Source organism: Narcine bancroftii, chromosome 4 (assembly GCF_036971445.1).
Source record: "Narcine bancroftii isolate sNarBan1 chromosome 4, sNarBan1.hap1, whole genome shotgun sequence".
Taxonomy (NCBI): domain Eukaryota; kingdom Metazoa; phylum Chordata; class Chondrichthyes; order Torpediniformes; family Narcinidae; genus Narcine; species Narcine bancroftii.
Window position 1 is genome coordinate 226,231,993 of NC_091472.1, and position 22,133 is coordinate 226,254,125.

Genomic DNA, 22,133 nt, shown 5'->3' on the forward strand with positions numbered 1-22,133 from the left:
CAAGCACACTCAGACTGCACGTCTCGCTGATACACCAGCAGCTCACTCTCCAATGACACAATCCCCACTGACACACTCCCCACTGACAAACTCCCCACAGACACACACCCCACTGACACACTCCCCACTGGCACACTCCCCACAGGCACATTCTGCACTGGCACATTCCCTACTGGCACACTACCCACTGGTACACTCTCCATTGACACATTCCCCACTGATACATTCCCCCACTGACACACTCCCCACCAACACACTTCCCACCGACACATTCCCCACCGAGATACTCCCCACCGACACACTCCCCACAGACACACTCCCCACCGGCATATTCCCCACCGACACACTCCCCACTGACACACTCCCCACTGACACAATCCCCACCGACACACTCCCCACTGACACATTCCCCACTGACACACTCCCCACCGATACATTCCCCACCGACACACTCCCCACAGAAACATTCCCCACTGACACACTCCCCATCGATACATTCCCCACTGACACACTCCCCACCGACACACTCCCCACTGGCACACTCACACATTCACTGACCCTGACTGGCTGTCCTTCAATTCCCTTCCCCTCTCCCCCATCCACCCCTCTTGCAGGCAGGAGCCAGGAGACCCATGGTTTGAAGGAGAACGTTGGTCCGGCATCTGGTGCTAAGGGAGAGAAGGTAGGGAGTTGGCAGAAGCAGCCACCCAATGATATGACCACCAGTCCCTGTGGCCGCTACCATGTGGCCTCGATCGTGGCCTTGCTCTTCCCGATGAGCACCTCCTGAGGACGGCCTATCACATCCCGGCAACCTTTCACAAGTGGGTTCATGCGACCATTAGACCATCCACGAGAACATCAAGTTGTTGCCCTTCTCCAGTGGAGTTGCTCACCTTCCTCTGCTCCACAGACTGATCTCCACCTTCTCCATCTCCACCTATGAAGACCTTACGGTTGCCTCTGGACTCCTGCCTTTGTAATCAGGCCATCCCTCCAGCACGAGCTCTCTGACCCAATCCCAGCCCCCCAACCCCACTGCCCTTTATCCATCAACCCTTCAGAGATCTGTGACCCCTGCCTTCTCTGATGTCGGACTCCCCTCCCATAACATGGAAGAATTCCTCTGGTTCAAGTTGCTCATTCATTTTAGGCCCACGTCTCCCGTCCATTGGCCCAAACTGTTTGACCAAATCCTGGAACCGCTTCATAATTTTAAACACCTTGATTACATCTCGCCGTCACCTTCCCTGCTGAGAGGCACACACCACCCTCTCCACTGCAAACATGGAGAAACTCATCAATTTAACAAACAGGCTGCAGGTTTTAAGCTTCGAACCGGGTTGTTTCTGTGGCATGTGGCACTCTGCATGGGACTGAGGCTGAACTGGGTAAGTTGATGGATGTTTGTCTGATGTTGGTTCTTCTCTGCTTCTCCCTCTGCAGGGCGATAAAGGTGATCCTGGAGAAAAGGTAGAGTCAGAACACTTCTATTGCCCCAGAATTATCCCACCCTATTAGCATCTGCACTCTGGGCCTCTCTCCCTGCTCTGACCCTTTTTTTAACTCATTCTAGGGACTTGGCTGTCCCACGCTGAGCCAACATTTAATTGCCCCTCTCTAAATGCCCTTGGGAAGATGGTGATGAGCTGCCTTCTCTAACCAGGGTAAAAACACAACACTTTAGAAATTCAGCTGATCAAACAGTGTACCCTATATAGCAGAGTTAAAGATACATAGCCAACATTTCGGGCTTGAGCTCTTCATCAAGGTATGACAAAATGTAGGCAGGCACCTGAACAGATGGTGGGGAGGAGCACAGACCCGCAGGCAGGAGGTAATAGGTGCAGAAGGGAAGGAGGACACAGCAGCAATCAAGGGGAGTGGAGATGGCTCTGTTCTTGGTCTAAAACTAGACAATCAATCAGCGATGTCTCCTGTTTCTCTCCTCCCTTGACGCCCCCCCCCCCCCCACATCCAAAACAAAATTAGGGCACAGCTGGATTTGGATATCGAGGGCCCAAGGGGGAGAAGGGAGATCCAGGCATCCCAGGGCCTCCAGGTCCCCTGGCAACGATCCGGGAACGCGGGGACGGATTTGCATTGGATCAGGGCCTTGGGCTTCAAGGGCCTTCTGGCCCTCCTGGGAGAGATGGCGAGCCGGTGAGTAGACCAGAGTGTGTTGCCCAGTTGTCTCATGAAGCTTTGTTGTATGGTCATCAGAGTAATCTACAGGCATTGAATTGGGATCCGTGGTTACCCAGAATTTCAGCTCAGCAACCATGTGCGGTGGCTTGTATAACTAGACCAACTCTCTCCCACTCCTTTCTCCCCTTGTGTGTTTATCCTTAGAGGCACTGGATTTTGCTCCAGTGTCAGGCAAGTCTCTGGAAAAAGAGATCTTCTTCTTGCATTTATGACAAAGACAAGAGTTTATTGTTGTAGACAGAGGTAAAAAGTACAGGTGCACCAAAATCTTGTTTGCTGCAGTCACACATGGTCCATAAGATACACTAACAACCAATAAGTATAAATTAAATTCCCGCACAATAAAAAGATGCAAGGAAAAATAAATATTTACAGTTGCAGTAGGGCAAAGAAAAAGTGATGCTATAAAACCCAGACATCTTTGGGTGGTCCTGGAATAGTATATGGTTAGGGTCAGGGTTCAAGAGCCTGATCGCTGTTTGAAAAACAATTGCTCTTGAACCTAGAGGTGCTGGACTTCAGGCTTCTGTACCTTTTGCCTGAAGGTAGCGATGCAAAGAGATTATGCCCAAGGTGATGGAGATCCTTCATGATGTTGGAGCAAGTGCTGGTTTACTCAATCACTCTATTGCTACCCCGACGTTCCAGCACTGCTGGTCCATCAGCTTTAGCTGGATCTGGTCATGGTGGGGTTATAATTTCTGTTGAGGATCTATCCAAACCTGGACCACTTTGCTCCCTTCCACCTTGTCATAGACATGAACTGATTTATGGAGGTTCAGTCAGGTCTGTGAGCATGGCCTTGATCGTAAAGTAAAAAGGAAGATAGAAATTATGAAAGTGGTTTGATCTGTTCTTGTCAGCGAAGTGATTGATGTCCTGTGACTGCAAGCAATGTCGCACCCTGGTGCAAGATGATTTTGAGGTGCTGTCCTTTTTCACTCTGTCCTCCATGCAGATCCTCAACAGTTTTTAAACAACTGGGCATCTAATTTGGAGAGTTCCTCCTGAAGTGGCCAGGGTGATAGGAAAGCCCTTGAGTTTTAGTCACCCTGGGAGAAAAAGATAGTGACGGTTCACCTTGTCCCTTTTCTTTAATGATACAGCACAGTAGAAAGTCCTCCTGGCCCATGAAACCCATGCCACCCAATTACACCCAAGTAACCTACCAACCCTGTCCAGTTTGAAGGTAAGTATTTTATAAACCTCTATACTGAGGTCACTTCTCGGTTCACCTCAGGCTGAGGTCACCTCTCAGCCTCTACGCTCCAGGGAGAAAAGTCCCAGCTTATCCAGCCTTTCCTTTTAAACCAAGGCTTCCAGTTGTGGTAACATCCTTGGGAATCTTTTTGGCACCTTTTTTTGTAACATACAAACTTTATTGAAAACTACAACATTACAAGACACAAAACACACACAGAGTTACAGCTAAAGACCATCATTAACATGTGGCAAAAAACGGCGAGAAGCAGTAATTACAGCCGCCTCTCTATTACCCAGTATGGCACATCAAATTTAAACATGATTTTCATCATCAACCACACATGCGACCCCCTGGGAGGCTCCACTGTTACTGGGACTCGGCCACCCTCCCCTCGGGCACCGCGTGCTCCTGCTTCAACACAACTCCGAAAGAGGGGCAGGCAGTCAGCTCGCCCCACCCCTTCGACCGCCTGCTTCCTCGACCTGCGAATAGCCATCTTGGTCGAGCCCCACAATAAGCCCTTGGCACCCTTTCCAGCTTAATGACAACCTTCCTGCAGCTGGATGCCCAGTGTGCATAATTGCTCATGAATGTAAAGCTATCTTAGTGATTGTGTGGGAGTATATGAAAGTTCATCCTCCATTGATCTTGCTATGAGGGACAGGTGGACTCCTCTGCTCTTTGCTGATGATGTCCCTGTCTCCCTTACACCACATGGTGCAGGAGGAGCCCAGTACAGTGCCCCAGCTTTTCACTGAGGCACCTGCAGTCAAACTGACAAGCTCGAGGAGTTGGTTTAATTTTAGCATGGCTTTTATCCAGGGGAAAAAATGTTTTGTTCAAGGGACTTTTTCTCCTGTAGCCCAAGATGGGTGAGAGGCTGAGTGACCAACTCTTGCACCAGGGACTTGCCTGCTCCAGATGTGTGTCCCCCCCCACATTAGCTCAACACTGTAGAGAGTTTGAAATGTATTTACAGAATGCTGGGATACTGATTTATTCTGTGTCTGTGTTGCAGGGTGACCCTGGCGAGGATGGGAAACCGGTGAGTCACTCGGTTTTTACGGTGTGTGTGTGTGTGTATTTCTGTGTGCACCTGTTTGCCTGTATGTGTGTGGACACACATGTTTGCCGGTATCTGTACGTGTGTATCTATGTAGGGCACAGTATTCCAATGCAGTATTAGATCAGGAATATATCTTTCTGTTTTTACATTCCATGTTTTTGAGCAGCCAAAGTTGACCTCTTTCACAGTTTATCTTGCACCCTTAAAAGATCTTCAGTCCCAGAATTATGGATGTGTACAGCACAAAAACAGTCCCTTCAGCCTCCCCATATCCATCCTTACCTTTTCATCCATCTGCACCATTTTCCCACATTAGGACCATCTCCTTCCATGCTTTGCCTATTTAAGTGTCTGTCTAAATGTCCCATAAAACAGGTGATTGTATGTGACTCCACCACCTCCCCTGGGAGCAATCATTCTCTGTGTAAAAACCTTACCCCATCAGATCCCCATTTGGAACTCTTCCTTCTCACCTATGCTTTCTTGGGGGAAAAAAAATGATTCAGACTACATACCCTGCCAAAGCTGCTCACAGTCTGAAGCCCCTTCATCTTTCATGCTTCAGGCTGAAAACAAGCTCAGTCTTTTCCATCAGCTGAGCTGTTTTCATCCACCCAACATCCCACTGAAACCACACACAAGCTGCTGGAGGAACGCAGCGGGTCGAGCAGTGTCGGTGGGAGAAGAAAAGATACCCAGCCTTCCTCCTGTCTGCTTTCAGATTCTGATCCTCTCTCTCCTGTGAGGCTGCATGTCTTGATTAATCTCTTCTGTACTCTCTCCAGCACAGCCACATCTGTCCTGCAGTGTGGTGACTGCAGCTGCACACCATTCTCCAAGTGTGGTCTAACCAGTGTTTTGTAAAATGGCGAGATATCGTCCCAACTCCTATATTTTATGCCCTGATAGACTATGGCAAGCACACCACATACCTTCTTGGTCACCCTAACACCTGCATTACCACATTCAGAGAACTGTAGACTTGGATACCTTGGTCTCTCTGTGAATTAACATTCTTTGGCATCCTACCCAATTGGACTTATTAGGATTAACTTCTACCTGCCAATCCTCTGATCAACTTTCCATCTGATCTGTAATCCTGCTCTTTACCACCTTGTCGATGTGTTGTCACTTTCAGGGAGTTGTGGACTTGCACCCCAAGATCTCCCTGCCCAGTAATGTTCCTGGGAGTCTTGCCAGTTACTGTATACCTTCCTCTTGTATTTGACCTTCCTCTTGTATTTGACCTTCCAAAGTGCCCGGATTTTCATGTCACGTGTGTACATGGGTAAAGTGGTTTTGTTTTGTTTTTCCTTCCTTTGTCTAGGGTGAGATTGGCCCTCAAGGTTTCCCAGGAGCTCCCGGTGACCAGGGACCTAAAGGAGATAAGGTGAGGCGCAATAAGGTTGGGTTTTGGCTTTGATTCTTTTTTATTATTCTGGATTTCTTTGCCCTACTTTGCAAGGAGGAAGATTGGACACAGTCTAGAAGGACCACGTCTTAAAACAAACTCGAGATACCCTGAGATATAAGTTAAGCTGGGGTACAAAACGACAAAAGCGTTTGATGTGGTGGATAACAATGGATGATTCTTTCCCCAGGAAGGGGAGCTTGCAGAGTAAAACCTTTACAGTTACAGCAAGGCAACTTGGAGAACAGTGGACCTTGGAATTCCAGATCCTCTTCTCCCAAAAATGCTGCTGTCTCTGGGCCAGGAAGGAAGAGATGGAGAGGGAGGAGGAGAATTTGAAAAATTGGAGATTGAGGGATTCTTGTCGACAGGGAGGTTAGAGAACAAAGGGGTGAGGCCAGGCTTGATCATTAAATGGTGGGATAGGCTTGAAAGGCTGAATTGTATCATGGCCTATCCTTCTAGCAGGCACAGTTCCTTCCCAAACAAGGAGTGTTCCTAATTCCTCTTCAGTGGAAGGAAACCCTCTTCAGATGTTGTGGTATGGTCCATTCTTGTGTACAAATATCTATCAGCAAAGGGTGTTTGTGGATTTGATGGAACTCCATCAAATTTGACGATTGCTGCACAATTACACCTCTACTTCTGGTGTTTTTCATTTCTTTTATTTTGGCTTATTTAATTTCAAATATCAGCCTGCTGTGGCCTGGCCGCTTGAACAGCTGTCTAGTAACATCACTGTGCAACCTGTTACAGTGCCAGCGATCGGAACAGGGGTTCGGATCCCGCACTGTCTGTATAGTGTTTGTACGTTCTCCCCGTGTCTGCGTAAGTTTTCCCCGGGGACTCCAGTTTCCTCCCAACCTTCAAAACGAACCAGGGGTGTAGGTTAATTGAGTGTAAATTGGGCGGCACGGACTTGTGGGCCAAAATAGTCTGTTACCATGCTGTATGTCTAAATTTAAATTCAAATCCCCATGCACCTAAAACACGTTTGCCAACAACAGCCAAATTAGCAGAGCATCATTAACTTTTGTTATTGGAATTACAAAACATTCAGCAGATCAGACAGGGCTGTGGAGAGAGACCAACAGAGGTTTGTTCAGCTGAAATGTTAACTCTGTTTCTCCATAGTATTGTCTGTTCATTTTTCAGGTTTCCAGCATCTGCAGTTTTTATATACTTTTATTTGAGAACATCAGAAATGGGAGATGGAGTAGACCAGCCATTCTCAACCTTTTTTTTTGGCTATGACCCCTGAAGACTTTACTCTGTTTATGGGCCCCCTTCTCTGTGAAGTAGTCAAGTTTATTTGGTTTCTTCCTACTGACTACGTAAAATATATTTCATGATTTTAGACAGTGACTCCCCCTAAAATGTGTTGTGCCCCCCCCCCACCCCCGAGAATGGCAGGAGTTGGACCATCGAGCCTCCTCTGCCATTCAGTAAGATCATGGATAATCACTCGTGGACTCAGTTCCACTTACCTGCTCATTCACCATAAACCTTAATTTTCCCTTTATTTAAAAATCTATCAATCTGCATCTTAAATATATATAACAAGACCACTTCTACTGCTTACTTGGACAGAGAATTCCAGAGAGTCATTTTCTTCTCTCTCTGTCTTTAATCTGCTTCCCCAAATCTTGTGATTATGTCCTCTAGTTCTAGTCTCACCTTCCAGTGAAAATAAGTCGTCAAGTTTATTGTCATTTGATTGTACAAGAACAACCCGATGAAGCAGTGCTCTCCAGTCCTTGACAACAACTTCTTATCTATTCCTTTTATAATTTTATATATTTCTATAAAATCTGCTCTCATCGTTATAAATTCCAATCTTCATAGTCCCAGCTACCTAATCTCTCCTCATAAATTAAACCCTTTATTTCAGGAATAATCCTGGTGAACCTCCCCTGCACCGCCTCCAAAGTATATCCTTTCTCAAGTAAGGAGACCAGACCTGCAAGCAATGCTCCAAATACAGCCTTACCAATACCTTGTACAGTTGCAGCAGGACTTCCCTGCTCTTAAACTCAATTCCTCTGGTAGTGAAAGCTAACATTCCATTTGTCTTCCTTGCTGTCCTGATGGGACTCAACACTTCTTTCTGTAAATGGATTCTGGAATTCCCAATGGAAAGACCACAGTCTATCCAGTCAGTAGCAGAACATAGAGCACCACCACAATGAGCACAGGTGCACCACAGGGCAGTGTGCTCAGCCCGCTCCTGTTCATGCTACTAACGCACTACTACATCACCAGATCCAGTTCCAACAGTGTCATCAAGTTTGCAGATGAAACAACAGTGGTTGGCCTTGTCAGCAACAATGATGAATTGCTCTATAGCAAAGAGGTGGAAAATCTAGTGATATAGAACCATAGAACATTACAGCACAAAAACAGGCCCTTCAGCCCTTCTTAGTCTGTGCCAAACTATTATTATGCCTAGTCCTACTGGCGTGCACCCATTCTAGATCCTTCCATTCCCCAAATTCTTCTAAATGTTAAAATTGAGCCCACATTCACCACTTCAACTGGCAGCTCGTTCCACACTCCCACCACTCTCTGTGTTAAGATGTTTCCCCTAAACATTTTCCCTTTCATTCTTAACCCATGTCCTCTGTATTTCACTTACCCTCAGTGAAAAATGCATGCCTACATTTACTCTATCTATACCCCTCATAATTTTAAATACCATGATCAAAACTCCCCTCATTTTTCTATGCTCCAGGAAATGAAGCCCTAATCTCTTTAACTTGTCCCGATAATTCAGTTCCTGCAGTTCGAGCAACATCCTAGTAAATCATCTCTGCATATGGTGTGAGAATAACAACCTGAGTGGACAAGACAAATGAGATGATTGTGGACCAGGAACGACCACCCTCCACTATTCATCATTAGCTCTGTAGTGGAGAGAATAGAGAGCACCAAGATCCTTGGAGTTCACTTAACTAGTGATCTATCGTGGACACACTCCTCACTTATCAGGAAGGCACAACAGCAATGCACTTCCTGAGAAGTCTGAGCCAGGCAAGGCTACCAGCCTTCTATAGGAGCTCTTTTGAGAGTGTCTTGGCTGGCTGCATCACCATTTGCAGAGAAATAGTTTGGAAGTCAATCCAAAGGACCATAAGAGTGGTAGAGGGGAATCTCCCTCCCCCCATCGACATGATCCACTGGGATCGTTGCCTGGAAATGGCGTACAAAATCATCCCTCTGAGACTCTCATATTTACTAAACAATATTTACTTAATTATTTTTATGTATGTATGTATATTTGTCCTGTGTGTATTTTGTGTACCTGTATGCTTGGTTGTGCATCTATGTTTTGCACTGAGGACTGGAGAACACTGTTTCGTCGGGTTGTAATTTTGTAATTGAATGATTATAAACTTGAATTTGAACCTTCTTGATTACTCGTTGCACCTGCAAACCAACCTTTTGAGATTCATTCACAAACACTCCCAAATCTCTCTGTGCAACAGCATGCTGCAGTCTTTCACCATTTAAACACGCCCAATCTATTATTTTTCCTTCCAGAGTGGATGGGTTCACTTTACCGATAATGTACATTATCTATTAGTCGCTTCCCCACTCACGTTGCCTATCTGTGTCTCTCGGCAGATAAATATTTATTCTTGCTTCACCCTTCCCAAAAGCATAGTCCTTTGGCCCACTGGCAAAGACATTGTCTATGACAATCCAGCAATTCAGGTTGGCAGTATCATGAGACTATCAATCAAGAGTCCCAGTCTGAAGGCAGGGTTTAAACTCCCACCACAGTGGGTGGAGAATTGAAGTTAAGACCGTCAACAAAACTGGAATTAAAAACCAACATTCAGTCATGCAGATGGTCCCACCTGATTCCTGCATGCCCTAGACTAACAGATTCCATGGGAATCACAGCCACTTGGTTATCAGATTCATGGGAAATAGGGTCAAGGAACGGAGACTGACCTCGCTGGATGGGGACATGTCAAGACGAGTGACCTGCAGAGAATTGGATCGGAGGTCAATCCTCAGGACCCTAAGAGTGGCAGAGTGGATCACTGGCGTCTCCCTCCCCACACCCCGCCCCCCCAACCATTGACGTGATCTCCTAAGATCATTGTCTAAAGAGGGCTCGCAAAATCATTGAGGACCACTACCATCCCGCACACAGCATCTTTCAGCTGCTCCCATCAAGGAAGAGATCCAGGAGTAGCAGAGCCAGCACCACCAAGCTGAGGAATAGCTTCTTCCCATAGACAGTGAGAATGCTGAACTACCAAAGGAACTGCTCATACTAACCATCCGAGACTCTTATATTCACAGAACAAAATTTATTTATTTGTGTGATGACATTGTTTAATGGGTTTAATGTATTATATATGTTGAACGTTGAGTGGGTGGGGAGGGGGGTGAAGGAGGGAGGGAAGGGAGGGGGGAAAGGGAAGAAAATGACACTATTCAAGAGGGAAATGTTTGTGTGTATTTTGGTCAGTATGGTTCATAGTGTGAAAGATAAAAAAATTTAAAAAAAAAGAAAATACAAAATGGTAAATTAATCCAGAGAGTTGAAGGGTGTTCTGTGCAGCAGCTTCAATTGGGTTTGGATAAAAGATCCAAATACAGACTTGTCTCAAATTGGGCATTTCTGTTGTCAATAAATTCCTCCTTTTATTTTACTTCAATAAAATTCATCTAAGGTGGAATATAATGTGCTGAAGTGATTGTTGGAGCAGTTTAACAATTCATGCTGAGGATGAATCTGTGCTGGAGATATCACATGCTGACCCAATTCCTCTGATCCACTGTTCATGTATAGATGAAATATTTGTCCTGCATATGCATTGTTTATTTGTATGTGTGTTATATCCGTTTGTGAGTCTGCATGTTTTGCACTGATGACCAGACAATGCTGTTTCGTCAGGTGGTACTTGTAAAATCAGATGACAGTAAACTTGACTCCCATTTCCTCTGCAGGGAGACCCAGGGATTGGAATTGAAGGACCAAGAGGACCCCCTGGACCACCTGGGCTCCCTGGCCCCTCAGCCAGGAGAGATAAACTTGTAAGTGAAATAAATGATTGTATGAGATTCAAGGTGGAAAGATGATTGGAAAAACAAATCCATGGTGAATGCACACAGCCACTTTCATGAGTTCAGGATGTCCCAACACACTTTGCATTCACTGAATGGCCCTTAGTCCATTGTGATGTGAGAAACAGAATGGCGGATTTGTGCACAGCAAGTATTCACTAACCGACAGCGAGAGAATGACGAAAAAATAAGATAAGGGTGTTGATTGATGGACATTTGTTGCTGGTCCTTGTTTGGTCATGGAGAGAAACTTCACAGAAGCAGGTCCTTCACCCCCATCAAATCTGTGCTGACCATCAACGAGCTGTTTGCACAGATCCTACACTAACCCTGTTTTTCCTTCTCTCCATATTCCCGTCAGCTCCCCACCAGATTCTGCCCCTGACCTGCACCCTACAGACAAACTACCTTGGCCATTTAGCCCACCAACCATCCCTTCGATGCCACTCGACTGACTGACAGTTCTTCCAGAGGTTTATCTTTGCTCCCAACTCCAACATCTGAAGCCTCTTGGGTCTCCTGCACCTCATTGCGACAGGGATGGCGAGCTGGAGCATGCCCCCCCCCCAATAGGAAACCCCACGTGGTCATGAGGAGAGCCTGGGCAGCGCCCAAAGCCAGGATCGTACACGGGTCTCTCAGGGGCTTTGAGGCAGTGGGTGTACCCGGTGGTGATGTACTGCCCAGCCTTGCCGCACATCTGCTAAACATCTGGATCCTCTGGCAAGAAAGGTCTTTCAGAGGTTGACTCAATTCACTAGGTTGAGGGCCTTCAATCTGCAAGATCCCCTCACAGGATGGGGTAACACAAGCTCTGCCCACCAAAGTGTTGAAAGAGTTTGACAGCTGGCTGAGGATTACTCCTGGCTGAGCTGGTTGTTAAAGTTTCCCAAGAATCTTATGTTACTGAATACCTCTGACACACAGAAATATTAAAAAAGAATTAAAAATCAAACAAGTATTTGCAAATATTACAATTAATTTGTGGTGAAACAGAAAAGATAAAACGTTTAAGTAAACGAGCTGCATGGTTAATGGAATGGTTAGCTCAACATTATTGCAGCACAAATGACCCAGGTTAAATCGGGCACCTCACTTCCAATGTGCTAACTGCTACACTAATCATGCCAGCTGCTTATTTCTGTTTCTCTGCAAAATAACTGTGATCTTTGCAAATCTGGTAAGGTATCTGTATGTTCTCCCCGTGACCTGCATGGGTTTCCTTTGGGTGCTCAGGTTTCCTCCCACGATCCAAAAATGTACGGGTTGGCTGTTTAATTGGGTGGCACGGGTTTCAGTGTCTGGTATCGACTACTACCCTGATGCAAATAAAAATTTAACAGTTTTAAAAATTAAACTTAAAAAGTGTCCAGCAAAAGTCCTTTCATGAGAACTGTGAGGAAGCCATATCCAAAGGAATTTTCAGCCACCTTGTGAAGACATTTCTCAGGGAAATCCTGGTGTTGATACAGCCTGTGAGTGACCCAGACTCACTCTGCTTGGCGGGTGATCAATGAGGGAAGTGCTCTGCCCAAGATCAGAAGAAGGTGCCGAAGGTGATGCATGCAGCTCAGAACATTGCACCAACCTCCCTCTCCTCCATCAACTCTATCTGCACTTCATGCTGCCTCAGAAAGGACCCACCCAATCCCGGACACACTCTCGTCTCCCTCCTTCCCTCGTGGAGAAGGTTCAAGAGTGTGAAATAGTGCACCAACATTTTCAAAGACCGTTTCTTCCCCACAGCCATCAGGCTCCTGATTGAACCCCAGTCCAATGATCTCAAGTTGCCCTTGCTATGTACTAATTGATTGCTTCACTGCAACACTATGCACTGTTAATATGCTCTTGCTCTTAACCCTTGTATTGCTGTCTGGATGTTAGACTTAATCTGCCGGCCTGCACGCATACCGAGCTCAACTCATGTATAATATGTCAATGATCTCCCCCTCTGTGCATTCACTGACCTTCTTCCTCCATGTCCTCTCACATTGCACAGTCTTTGGCAGGTTAATTAGTCACTATCTATGACCCCTAGTGAATAAATGAGGAGAGGCCATGTGAATATGGGGAGAATGAAATGGAATTAAAGTTGGACTAACCTCAATGGGAGCTTGATGGTTGGCACAGACTTGATGGGCCGAAAGACCTATTGTTTGACAAAAGCCCAGGTGTCCTGGACACAGCAGCAGTGCTTCCCACTATCCATTCATAGAAGGCAGTCCCATGGGACCCCTTTTGTAGAATTTCTATTGCATTGGCTACACACTTTTCTCACCCCTGCCTGGCCTGCTCTTGCCCTGTGCCTCTGAATATGGTGATTAACCCCAAACCTGGGGCCAGACTAGGTCTCACAGGCAAAGGAAAGCCAGCACTGTCTGTGTAGAGGTAAACTGAGTTGATGCTTCAGGTTGAATCTTTCTCAAATGTTTCATCTCACATCCATTCTTGTCTCCTAGACGTTCATCGACATGGAAGGATCGGGGTTTGAAGGTGATCTGGAAACCTTTCGGGTAGGGACAGCTTCTTGAGCGGGGTAGCACATTCTCGGAAAAAGGCGATGGCAATTTTAAGGATCTTGTTCTGCTGACCAAAGGTTGGGTCTCCAAGAGGCGGGTCGAAGGGATTATCTAGAAACCATCTGTGTTCCTTGTTTCAGGTGATCTTCCTGAGGCCCATAAAACTGATGGTTTTATAGGGAGACAGGATACCTGGCATTGACAAGGAGAGAGATGGAGGACAGTTGTATTTATCACCTGCTCTTTGAGTACAGGTGCTCCCGATGCAACCTAAATGTCTTAAGTCGATCCGCACCAACGACCAAATTAAAAAAAAACATATATATAAGAAAAATGTAAAATTTATGCGGTTTATGTTGGATTTGACAATCTATAATAGGGATACAGGGCACGTAAGAGCCAAAATGTGCGTACTTACGTTGTTAGTCAGTGTCCCGGGGTCCTTAGGCTGGGCGTGACCATCTTGACTCCTGTGCACATGTTTGAGTCTTCGGGGGCACATGCACGGTGGGTTTGCGTATTTGAGTTTGGTTGGCGCATGCACGAGAGTTTAGCGCCCTAACCATATTGAATTCGGGCCCTTAACTCTCGCGCATTTTAAAATATTTTTAAAAAATTTGGTCGTATGTGCAGACAGACTTAAGTCGCATAGGCTGTGCCCAGCCTAAGAACCACAGGACGCTGACTAACAATGTAAGTTTGGACCAGAATATGGAAAGATTTGCCAAGGTTGATCAACAAATTCAGGAAACTTTAAGATGTTATCGTCAAATCCACGATGATAAAAAGATATGATCAAAAAGTTTGCTTTAAGACTTTGGTACTCCATGCATGCTGGCAAAATTCCGACTTACGTCCATTCCAAAATACGAGCGATCCTTTGGACCCAATTACGGTCATAAGTTGGGGAATCCCTAGAGTGCTCACTGCCAGTGAATTACATTGAATGCACAGCCACAAAAGGTGGGAGGGGAGGAGTGGGTGCATTTGGCACAGTGGTCGGTGAATGAAGGTAGGTCAAGCAGCGTCCATGGAGAGAAATGGTCAGTTAACATTTCTGGACCTAGAGTGGGACAGGGTGATATTAAGGGGGGGGAAGGGGCCAAGAGGTGGTAGAGAACTGGCATAAGGTGGGAGGGTTGGAGAGACCACTGGGAAAGTTGAGAGAAAAGTAAGAATGTGAATAGTTGCATAAAAGTTGGAAATAGGGAAACCATATAGAGGTTGGGGTTACCTAAAATGGGAAAAAAAAATGATGTTCATGCTATTGTGTCCAAAGCTGACTGGAAGATCTGATGTGTTCCTCAAGTTTATTCTTACCCTAACAATGGATGAGGCCAAGGACAAAGCCATCATAGGGTTGACTGTCAGATTATGGGGTAACTGTTCAAGGACATACTGCTTTGTGTGTATTTGTCTTTTAAGGGTGTCACTAGGCCTGGCCTTTCCCCCTGAAAACCCAATCCTCAAAATAGTTGCCAAAGAACTAATTCTGTTTCTCTCTCTCTCTCCCCCACCTCTCTCTCTCTCCACTCTTTCCCTCCACTTCTCTCCCCCTCTCACCTTCTCTCTACCTCTCCCCCTCTTCTCCCTGTTCCCCCTCTCTCTCCCTCTCCCTCTACCATCTCTCCCCCTCTATCCCTCTCCCTCTCTCTGTATCCTCTCTCTCCCTCTCCCTCTACCATCTCTCCCCCTCTATCTCTCTCCCTCTCTCTGTATCCCCCTCTCTCCACTCCACCACTCCACCTTTTTCTCCCCACATCTCTCCTCTCTCTTACCCCCCCCCCCCCCCCCATCACCTCCCCTTACTTCTCTCCCTCTCTCAGGGACCACCGGGCCCTCGTGGACCACCTGGTGTTCCAGGGCTCCCGGGAAGGCCGGGTGTGTTCGGCATGAATAACACGGGGCTTCCAGGAGCACCCGGGTCACCTGGACCAATGGTGAGTGAAGACACTGAGTGCAAGAGGCATTGCTGTGAAATGAGAGGCTGGCTTTGTTTGGAAACTGTTCAAAGGAGATGAATGATCAGTGCTTTCGTACAAGAAAATAACCTGCATTTATGTAGTGCCTCCACTGTGTAAGAATGTTCCAAAGAGTATCATCAGACATGCTTCACCATAGAAACAGATATGAGAGAGATAAAGTGAATAGTCATCATCAACTCCCCAAGTTGGGGAACCTCAAACTTGAGGGCATCGATTTAAATTGCAAGGGGTAAGATTTGGCCTGAGAAACACAGAGCAAGCTGTTGGAGGAAGTTGGAAAGGTGGGAGCCATTGTAACATTCAAGGGACCTTTGGACAGGTTCATGGAAAGGTTGAAAGGGATATGGGCCAACACAGGCACATGTGACTGGCTTGGTCAAAACAAATAAGTTGGGCTGAAAGGCCAGTTTCCATGCTGTAGAACTCTGACTCCCAAAGAAAGGGGCTGACGAATGAATATCGACATGAGGTGGGGTGGTTGGCCCAGGTGTGAGCAAAGCACCGGGTGAAGGTGAGTGGAGTTTGTGGAGGATGGCTGTTGGGAGCAGCATGGACATAAGAGCCCCCTGCTTCCTCAACTCATATGGCCATTATAACCAAAAATAGACTTTATTCACAATGAATTATTTACAAAAGGAAAACCATTCAAGGTCCCTTCCCATCCTTAGTTTTTGTATCCATTCATTCCCATTACTGTACATTGTTACATTCCTTTCTATTTACACCATTACCACCACTGAGGCACCTTGTTGTTACTCCCCCTCTGTTGTATGAGGGGCTTCCCCTCTGTCTCAGCCCCTCAATGCCCGGAGGCGGAAGGACTCTAGCCCGTATTTTCTCCCCTCAGCGCCCTCGCGTTGGCTGCACCAAGCCTTGGTGCATCCCTCAGCACGCACTCCTGCAGCCTGGAATGTGCCAATCGGCAGCATTCCTTCACCAACATCTCCATGTGCTGAAAGAGGTTTCAGGCAGACCAAAGGGCATCTTTCAACGAGGTGATTGTCTTCCAGCAGTTCCCGATGACTGACTCTGTGTGCTTCCTTGGGAACAGCCTGCAGATCAGAGGGTCCTCTGTCATGTTGTTGCTGAGGATGAACCGTGGGAAGGACCCTTGCATCCTTCTCCACAGAGCAAATCAGGATTCTACAAAGAGGTGGCCGACTCTCTCCATCTTCACAGTCATCTTGGGGACAACAGAGATGCCTTTCCCACTTTGATGTGAACCTAACACTGTGCATGCTTCAGACCATGTGTCCCATTCCCTCTCCCTCCCAGCTCATACCATCGCACAAAACCTTGCTGGACATTCTTGGGATACTAGCTGATTCCATGGAAATCCCCTCACAGTTGAAAGTCGGGATCCTGCTTGTGGAATCTGCAAGTTTAGTCCATCAGAGAAATCAAGATGGACAGAGTGATGGTCAGTGGCATTCCTGGACACTTCTTTGCCTTGTCTTCACTGGCCATCCAGCGCTCTATCAGTAGCAAGATTTCACACTGCCCGTGTCACATCCTATCATCAGCCGGCTTTCAAACGACTGATATAAGACCCTATCAGCAGCTGGCTTTCACACTTCTAGTATAGCACCCTATTATCAGCCGGCTTTCACACTTCCAGTATAGCACCCTATCATCAGCTGGCTTTCACACTGCCTGTGTAGCATCCAATCAGCCACCAGCTTTCACACGGCCAGTGTAGCGCCCTATCAGCTGCTGTGTTTCACATTACCTTTGGAAAATGGAACATTGAATGTAATAACACAGTACAGGCCCTTCAGCCCACAATGTCGTGCAAACCTACTCTACAACAATCTAACTTTTCCCACCTCACATCCATAACCCTCAATATTTTGCAATATAAATGCAATATTTTTCTTGTATCCAAGTGGCTATCTAAAGTTTTTAAAATGTCCCTATTGTACCAGCCTCCACCACCACTCTGGTCAATGCATTCCAGGCACCAACCACTGAGTAAAAACCCTCTAACGTCTCCCCTAAACTTTCCCCCACTATCCTTAAGCTGACTCCTTTAGTATTTGCTTTTGTTGCCCCAGGAAAACGGTACTGGTTGCCCACCCTATCTAAGCCCCTTATAATCTTATATACCTCTATTAAGTCACCTCTAGGTTCCAAAGAGAAAAGCCATAGTTCTGTTATCCTTGCTTTGTATGGCATGTTCTCCTATCCAGGCAACATCCTGGTAAATCTCCTCTCTTCACCCTCTCCAAAGCATGTACATTCTTCCTGTAATGAAGTGACCAGAACTGAATGCAATACTCCAAGTGTGGTCTAACCAAGCCACCAGTATGGAGGTATAACATTACCTTGCAGCTCTTGAACTCAATCCGCTGACTAGTAAAGGACAACACACCATATGTCTTCTAAACCACCCTATCAACTTTCACAGCAATGTTGAGGGATCTGTGGAGCTGAACCCCAAGATCTCTCTGTTCTTCCACACGGTTAAGTATTGTGCCATTAACCACACTCTCCACCTTCAGGTTCGACCTTCCAAATGCATCACATCGCACTTATTCAGATCAAACTCCATCTACCATTTCTCCACCTAACTCTGCATCCTGTCTATATCATGATGGCCAGTGACTTCAAGGGGCTCCCCCTGATTAGGTCACACTCACCTCTAATATGGACCTAGGCCTCTGAACACAACTCGACTGCCGCATCCCTTCCCAGAACACCCTTGCCCATACCCTTCTGACCGATGTTGACCTCTCACCTTTGCACCACACAATTTCCAGGGCATCACATTGGGCCAAACCATCTTATAGTATTGATCATTTTACATGCTGCAGTTTTCAAGCCACTTGATTAGCAAACCAGTGAGCAACCAGCCACCTTTGGACCATTCATTGATTGGATTGATAACCATCATGGATACCAAGGGAGAGTAGAAAGCTTTGTCTTGCATGCTATCCAGGCAAGTCAACTCAAAAAGAATGTAGCACAATAATAAATAAATTAATGTAGGGTGTAGTGTTCAAAAAGTCAAATAGAGCCATCTCTAAATAATAGTTCAAAATTATAGTACAAGAATGAGAGAATGGTTTAGGCAAGAGCATTATCTTTTACCAATGAGAGGTCCATTCAAGAGTCTGATAACAGCAAGAAAGAAACTCCCCTTGAATCTTGATGTTTGTTTTCAAGCTTGTGCATCTCCTGCCCGACGGATGTGGGGGGCATGGTGGGGAGAAGAGAGTGGGATGGGTCCTTTCAGGTGTTGGCAGATTTCTGGAAGTGGCCAGTGGTATAGACGGAGTTGATGGAGGGGAGGTTAGTTTTGCGTGATGGCCTGAGCCATGTTCTCAGCTTGCTATAGTTCCTCCTGGTCTTGGGCAGAAGCAGCTCTTGTATGCAGCTGTGATGCATCTAGGCAGGATTCTTTCCACGGTGCATCTGTAAACGTTGGTAAGGAACCACAGGAGCATGCCGAATTTCTTCAGACTTCTGAGAATGTCAAGTTGTTGGTGCACTGCCTTGGCTGCCGTATCAATGGGCTTGAACCAGGACTTAAGGGCTGATTAGTTTCCATGATAACTGCATCTCCCCTACCTCTTGCAGGGGCCCATTGGCCTACCAGGAAGGGACGGCCAGCCAGGTCCAGTGGGAGAGAAAGGACTGCCGGTAAGCTTCTTGTGTAGTGAAGCAGCTCAGAGTGCCTCTGGACTTTCTTGCCCTGTTTGCTGATGAGATGTGCCTTTAACTTCCAGGGGGAGCCTGGTGATTTGGGTCTTCCAGGAGCTCAAGGTGCGAAGGTAAGGTCCAGATCTCCCCTGTACTTCTATCCATGTTTCAGGATTTACTGCCCTTGAACTGAGTGACTCACTGGGCCACTTCAAAAGTCTTCCAGAAGCCAGCTTGGTCAAAGATTTGTCCCCTGAATGATAGTGTTTTATTTAGAACAGTTTTGTCATGCTTGTTCCTAATTATTAACTGAATTTAAATTCCACAACTGCGGTAATGGGATTTGAACCCCAGATCCCTTGATCTTGGCCTCCAGCTTAATAGTATAATAATAAATATCAATAATATAACTTCCCCATTGCACACAGTTTGCAGATGTGTACTTGGAAGTCCTGATCTTTAAGTCTTTTGTCAGCATGGCCTAAATTCAATTCTTAAATTCTCTCTTGTTCAAACACCAAACAAAGGCAAGTCAGCCTTTGTTCCCGCAATAATGTAAAGACTTCTGTGGAATATAGGGTGCAGAAGTGCACTGTCCATGTGATTCCACACAAACCAAAGCCCATATCTGTAGAACCCTGCAATTAACAGAGATGTAATATTTATTGAAGCTCCACATTCTACCAGTTCCTTGGGAAAAGAAGTGGCCCATAAATGAGGTGACCAGAACTGAAGGTAATACTCAAGTGTGGTCCAACCAGCATTTTAAAGAGATGCAACATTACCTCACGACTCTTGATCTCAATCCCCCCCACCCAGACTAATGAAGCCAGCACACCATGCGTCAGCTAAACCACCCCATCAACCTGCAAGGCAACCCTGAGGGATTTATGGACTTCTTTTGAAATAACAGGTGGGGCACAGGTTTCAACACTGCACTCTCTCAGTACAGCACTTGCAGTATCAATCACTCAAGACCATGGAACAGGACCTGAGCCAACAGCCCAGCAAAAGCGTGGGCAGAGATTCCACTCCCCAAACTGTGGCCTTCGGAGAAAAGGACCAAGGAACGGAAGCTGGTGGTGTTGTGACGGCCCACTCACTACTTCACCCTCAATGCTTTTCCCTTCTGTTGTTGCAGGGTTCCCCAGGTGACCTTGGACCACCAGGTGAGCCTGGCTTAGCTGGTTTTCCTGGACCAGTGGGACCTCGAGGCTTCCCAGGCCCTCCTGGACCACCGGCGTCTGGCTTCTACACCGGATTTGTAAGTGACCCAAGGTTCTGCCGGTCAAGAGCTTTGCACAACGTTAATGACAACTCTCAGGGCAATGCCAACTGATGTTGGTGGTGGTGGGAGGACACAATGGTGTAGGTTCAATCTCCACCTCCACCTCTGCCTGCACATTCTCTCCGTGACCTCCTCCCACATCCCAAAGATGTGTGGGTCGGTGGGTGAGTGAATGGGCTACTGTGAGTGGGCCTGACTGTGCAGAGTTGGGGATAGATGGGACTGCGGGGAGAATAAAAAAGACATAGTATCAATGGATACCTCGATGGTCAGCACAGTCCCGCTCGGCCGAAGGGCTTGTTTCCATGGTTGGAAGCACCTATTGGGGCTAGGTGGAGTGTTTTGCAGGCACTGTCAACACAACCAGACCAGGAAGCATCAGAAATGGGAGCAGGAGCAGGTCATTTGGCCCATCGATCCTGGTCCACCATTCAACAAGATCACAGTCGATCAGGTTCACTTACCTGCTCGTTCCCATAACCCTCAATTCAAAAAAAGATAGTTGGTGATCTTCCTTCACCTTAAAATGCCGTGGTCTGCACACTAAAGGTTCCCCCGTTTGTAGCAGAATGATTCAGCCACATGGAGGGACAATGAGACATCTCCAACCATCGAGTCCAAAGATGCAAGCATAGTTGGCCAAGAGACTGTCGATCATGGCAGAAGCCACGCTATCAGGTTGAATGTGCACAGGGTGTACGTCTCTCACACACAAACATGTAGGAGTGGAGCTGCATGCTCGGATGTCAGTCTGGGGGTGTATGGGTTGGCCCAGATGTTGCATGGTAACAATCAACATCGGGACATAATAACAGACTGCTGAATTGTGGTTTGGCAGCAAAAGGAAAGTGTGGTGACTTTCTCTGAGCACCAGAAGCCACATAGAAGACTTGGCATCGGTCCCTGGGAAGGAAGAGGGAGAGTGGGGAGTGAGAGAAATGTGATCTTGCTGGCAAAAGTGGGCCAATATTGGGCATGGAATTGGCCATTGCTGTTGTCTGGTCCAGCCATTCACGACTGTTCTTTTGGCTATGACCCCCTGAGGGCTCTGCTCATAGTTTATGGGCCCCTTACCCTAGAAGCAGTCAAGTTTAGTTGGTTTCTTCAGTTCTTCTCTCCCACCAACTACATAAAAAACATTTTTTTAAAAAATTGATTTCAGTCTGTGCCCCCCTTAATTGTGCTGTGACTCCCCCCCCCCCCCCACCTCCCCGTTGAGAATGGCTGGTAAACATAAGCTATTTGAAGACAACTTGAGGAAGAGGGAGCTTGTGATTCCTTAGCACCTTGTAGCCTGAGGTCTCCCTAAACACCTTATGACCAGTGACGCCCTCTTCAAATCCAGTCACTGTGGGGAACACAGCAGCTGTTTAGCACTCCCTTATAACAGCAATATGATAAAGACCAGGCAATGAGTGAGGTGATGGTGGTTGGGTGGTGAAAGTTGTCCAGGAGGGATCTTTGTTGCTGGAGATGACAGGAGAGGCAAATGGGGTGGGAGGGTTTGAGTTTCATGTTAACCTGCAAAGGTATCATGGAGTGTTGGCCATAGATGGTATTCGTGTGTGGCATAAGTATGTGTGTGTGTACAGTGTGCATACTGGTAGTGTGAACGCACATGCTTATGTACACACTTGCATGTATGCGCATGTGCATGTGTGTGTATGAGTGTCTGGGTGTGTCTTTGGGTCTTTACGTATGGGTGTGTACAGGCATGTGTATATGGGT

General features: G+C 46.6%; 1 protein-coding gene across 2 annotated transcripts in view; it reads left to right on the forward strand.

Moving 5' to 3' along the window:
- LOC138761656 (collagen alpha-1(XVIII) chain-like) overlaps positions 1-22,133 on the forward strand; it is a 290,964-nt gene that overhangs the window by 201,581 nt on the left and 67,250 nt on the right. For both annotated transcript variants that reach the window (XM_069934180.1, XM_069934179.1), the window contains 11 exons: positions 615-682; positions 1,447-1,473; positions 1,993-2,163; positions 4,431-4,457; positions 5,806-5,868; positions 10,855-10,941; positions 13,431-13,484; positions 15,317-15,430; positions 19,055-19,117; positions 19,204-19,248; positions 20,259-20,381. In XM_069934180.1, the coding sequence (XP_069790281.1) occupies positions 615-682; positions 1,447-1,473; positions 1,993-2,163; positions 4,431-4,457; positions 5,806-5,868; positions 10,855-10,941; positions 13,431-13,484; positions 15,317-15,430; positions 19,055-19,117; positions 19,204-19,248; positions 20,259-20,381 (842 nt within the window). The remainder of the gene's footprint in view (positions 1-614; positions 683-1,446; positions 1,474-1,992; positions 2,164-4,430; positions 4,458-5,805; positions 5,869-10,854; positions 10,942-13,430; positions 13,485-15,316; positions 15,431-19,054; positions 19,118-19,203; positions 19,249-20,258; positions 20,382-22,133) is intronic.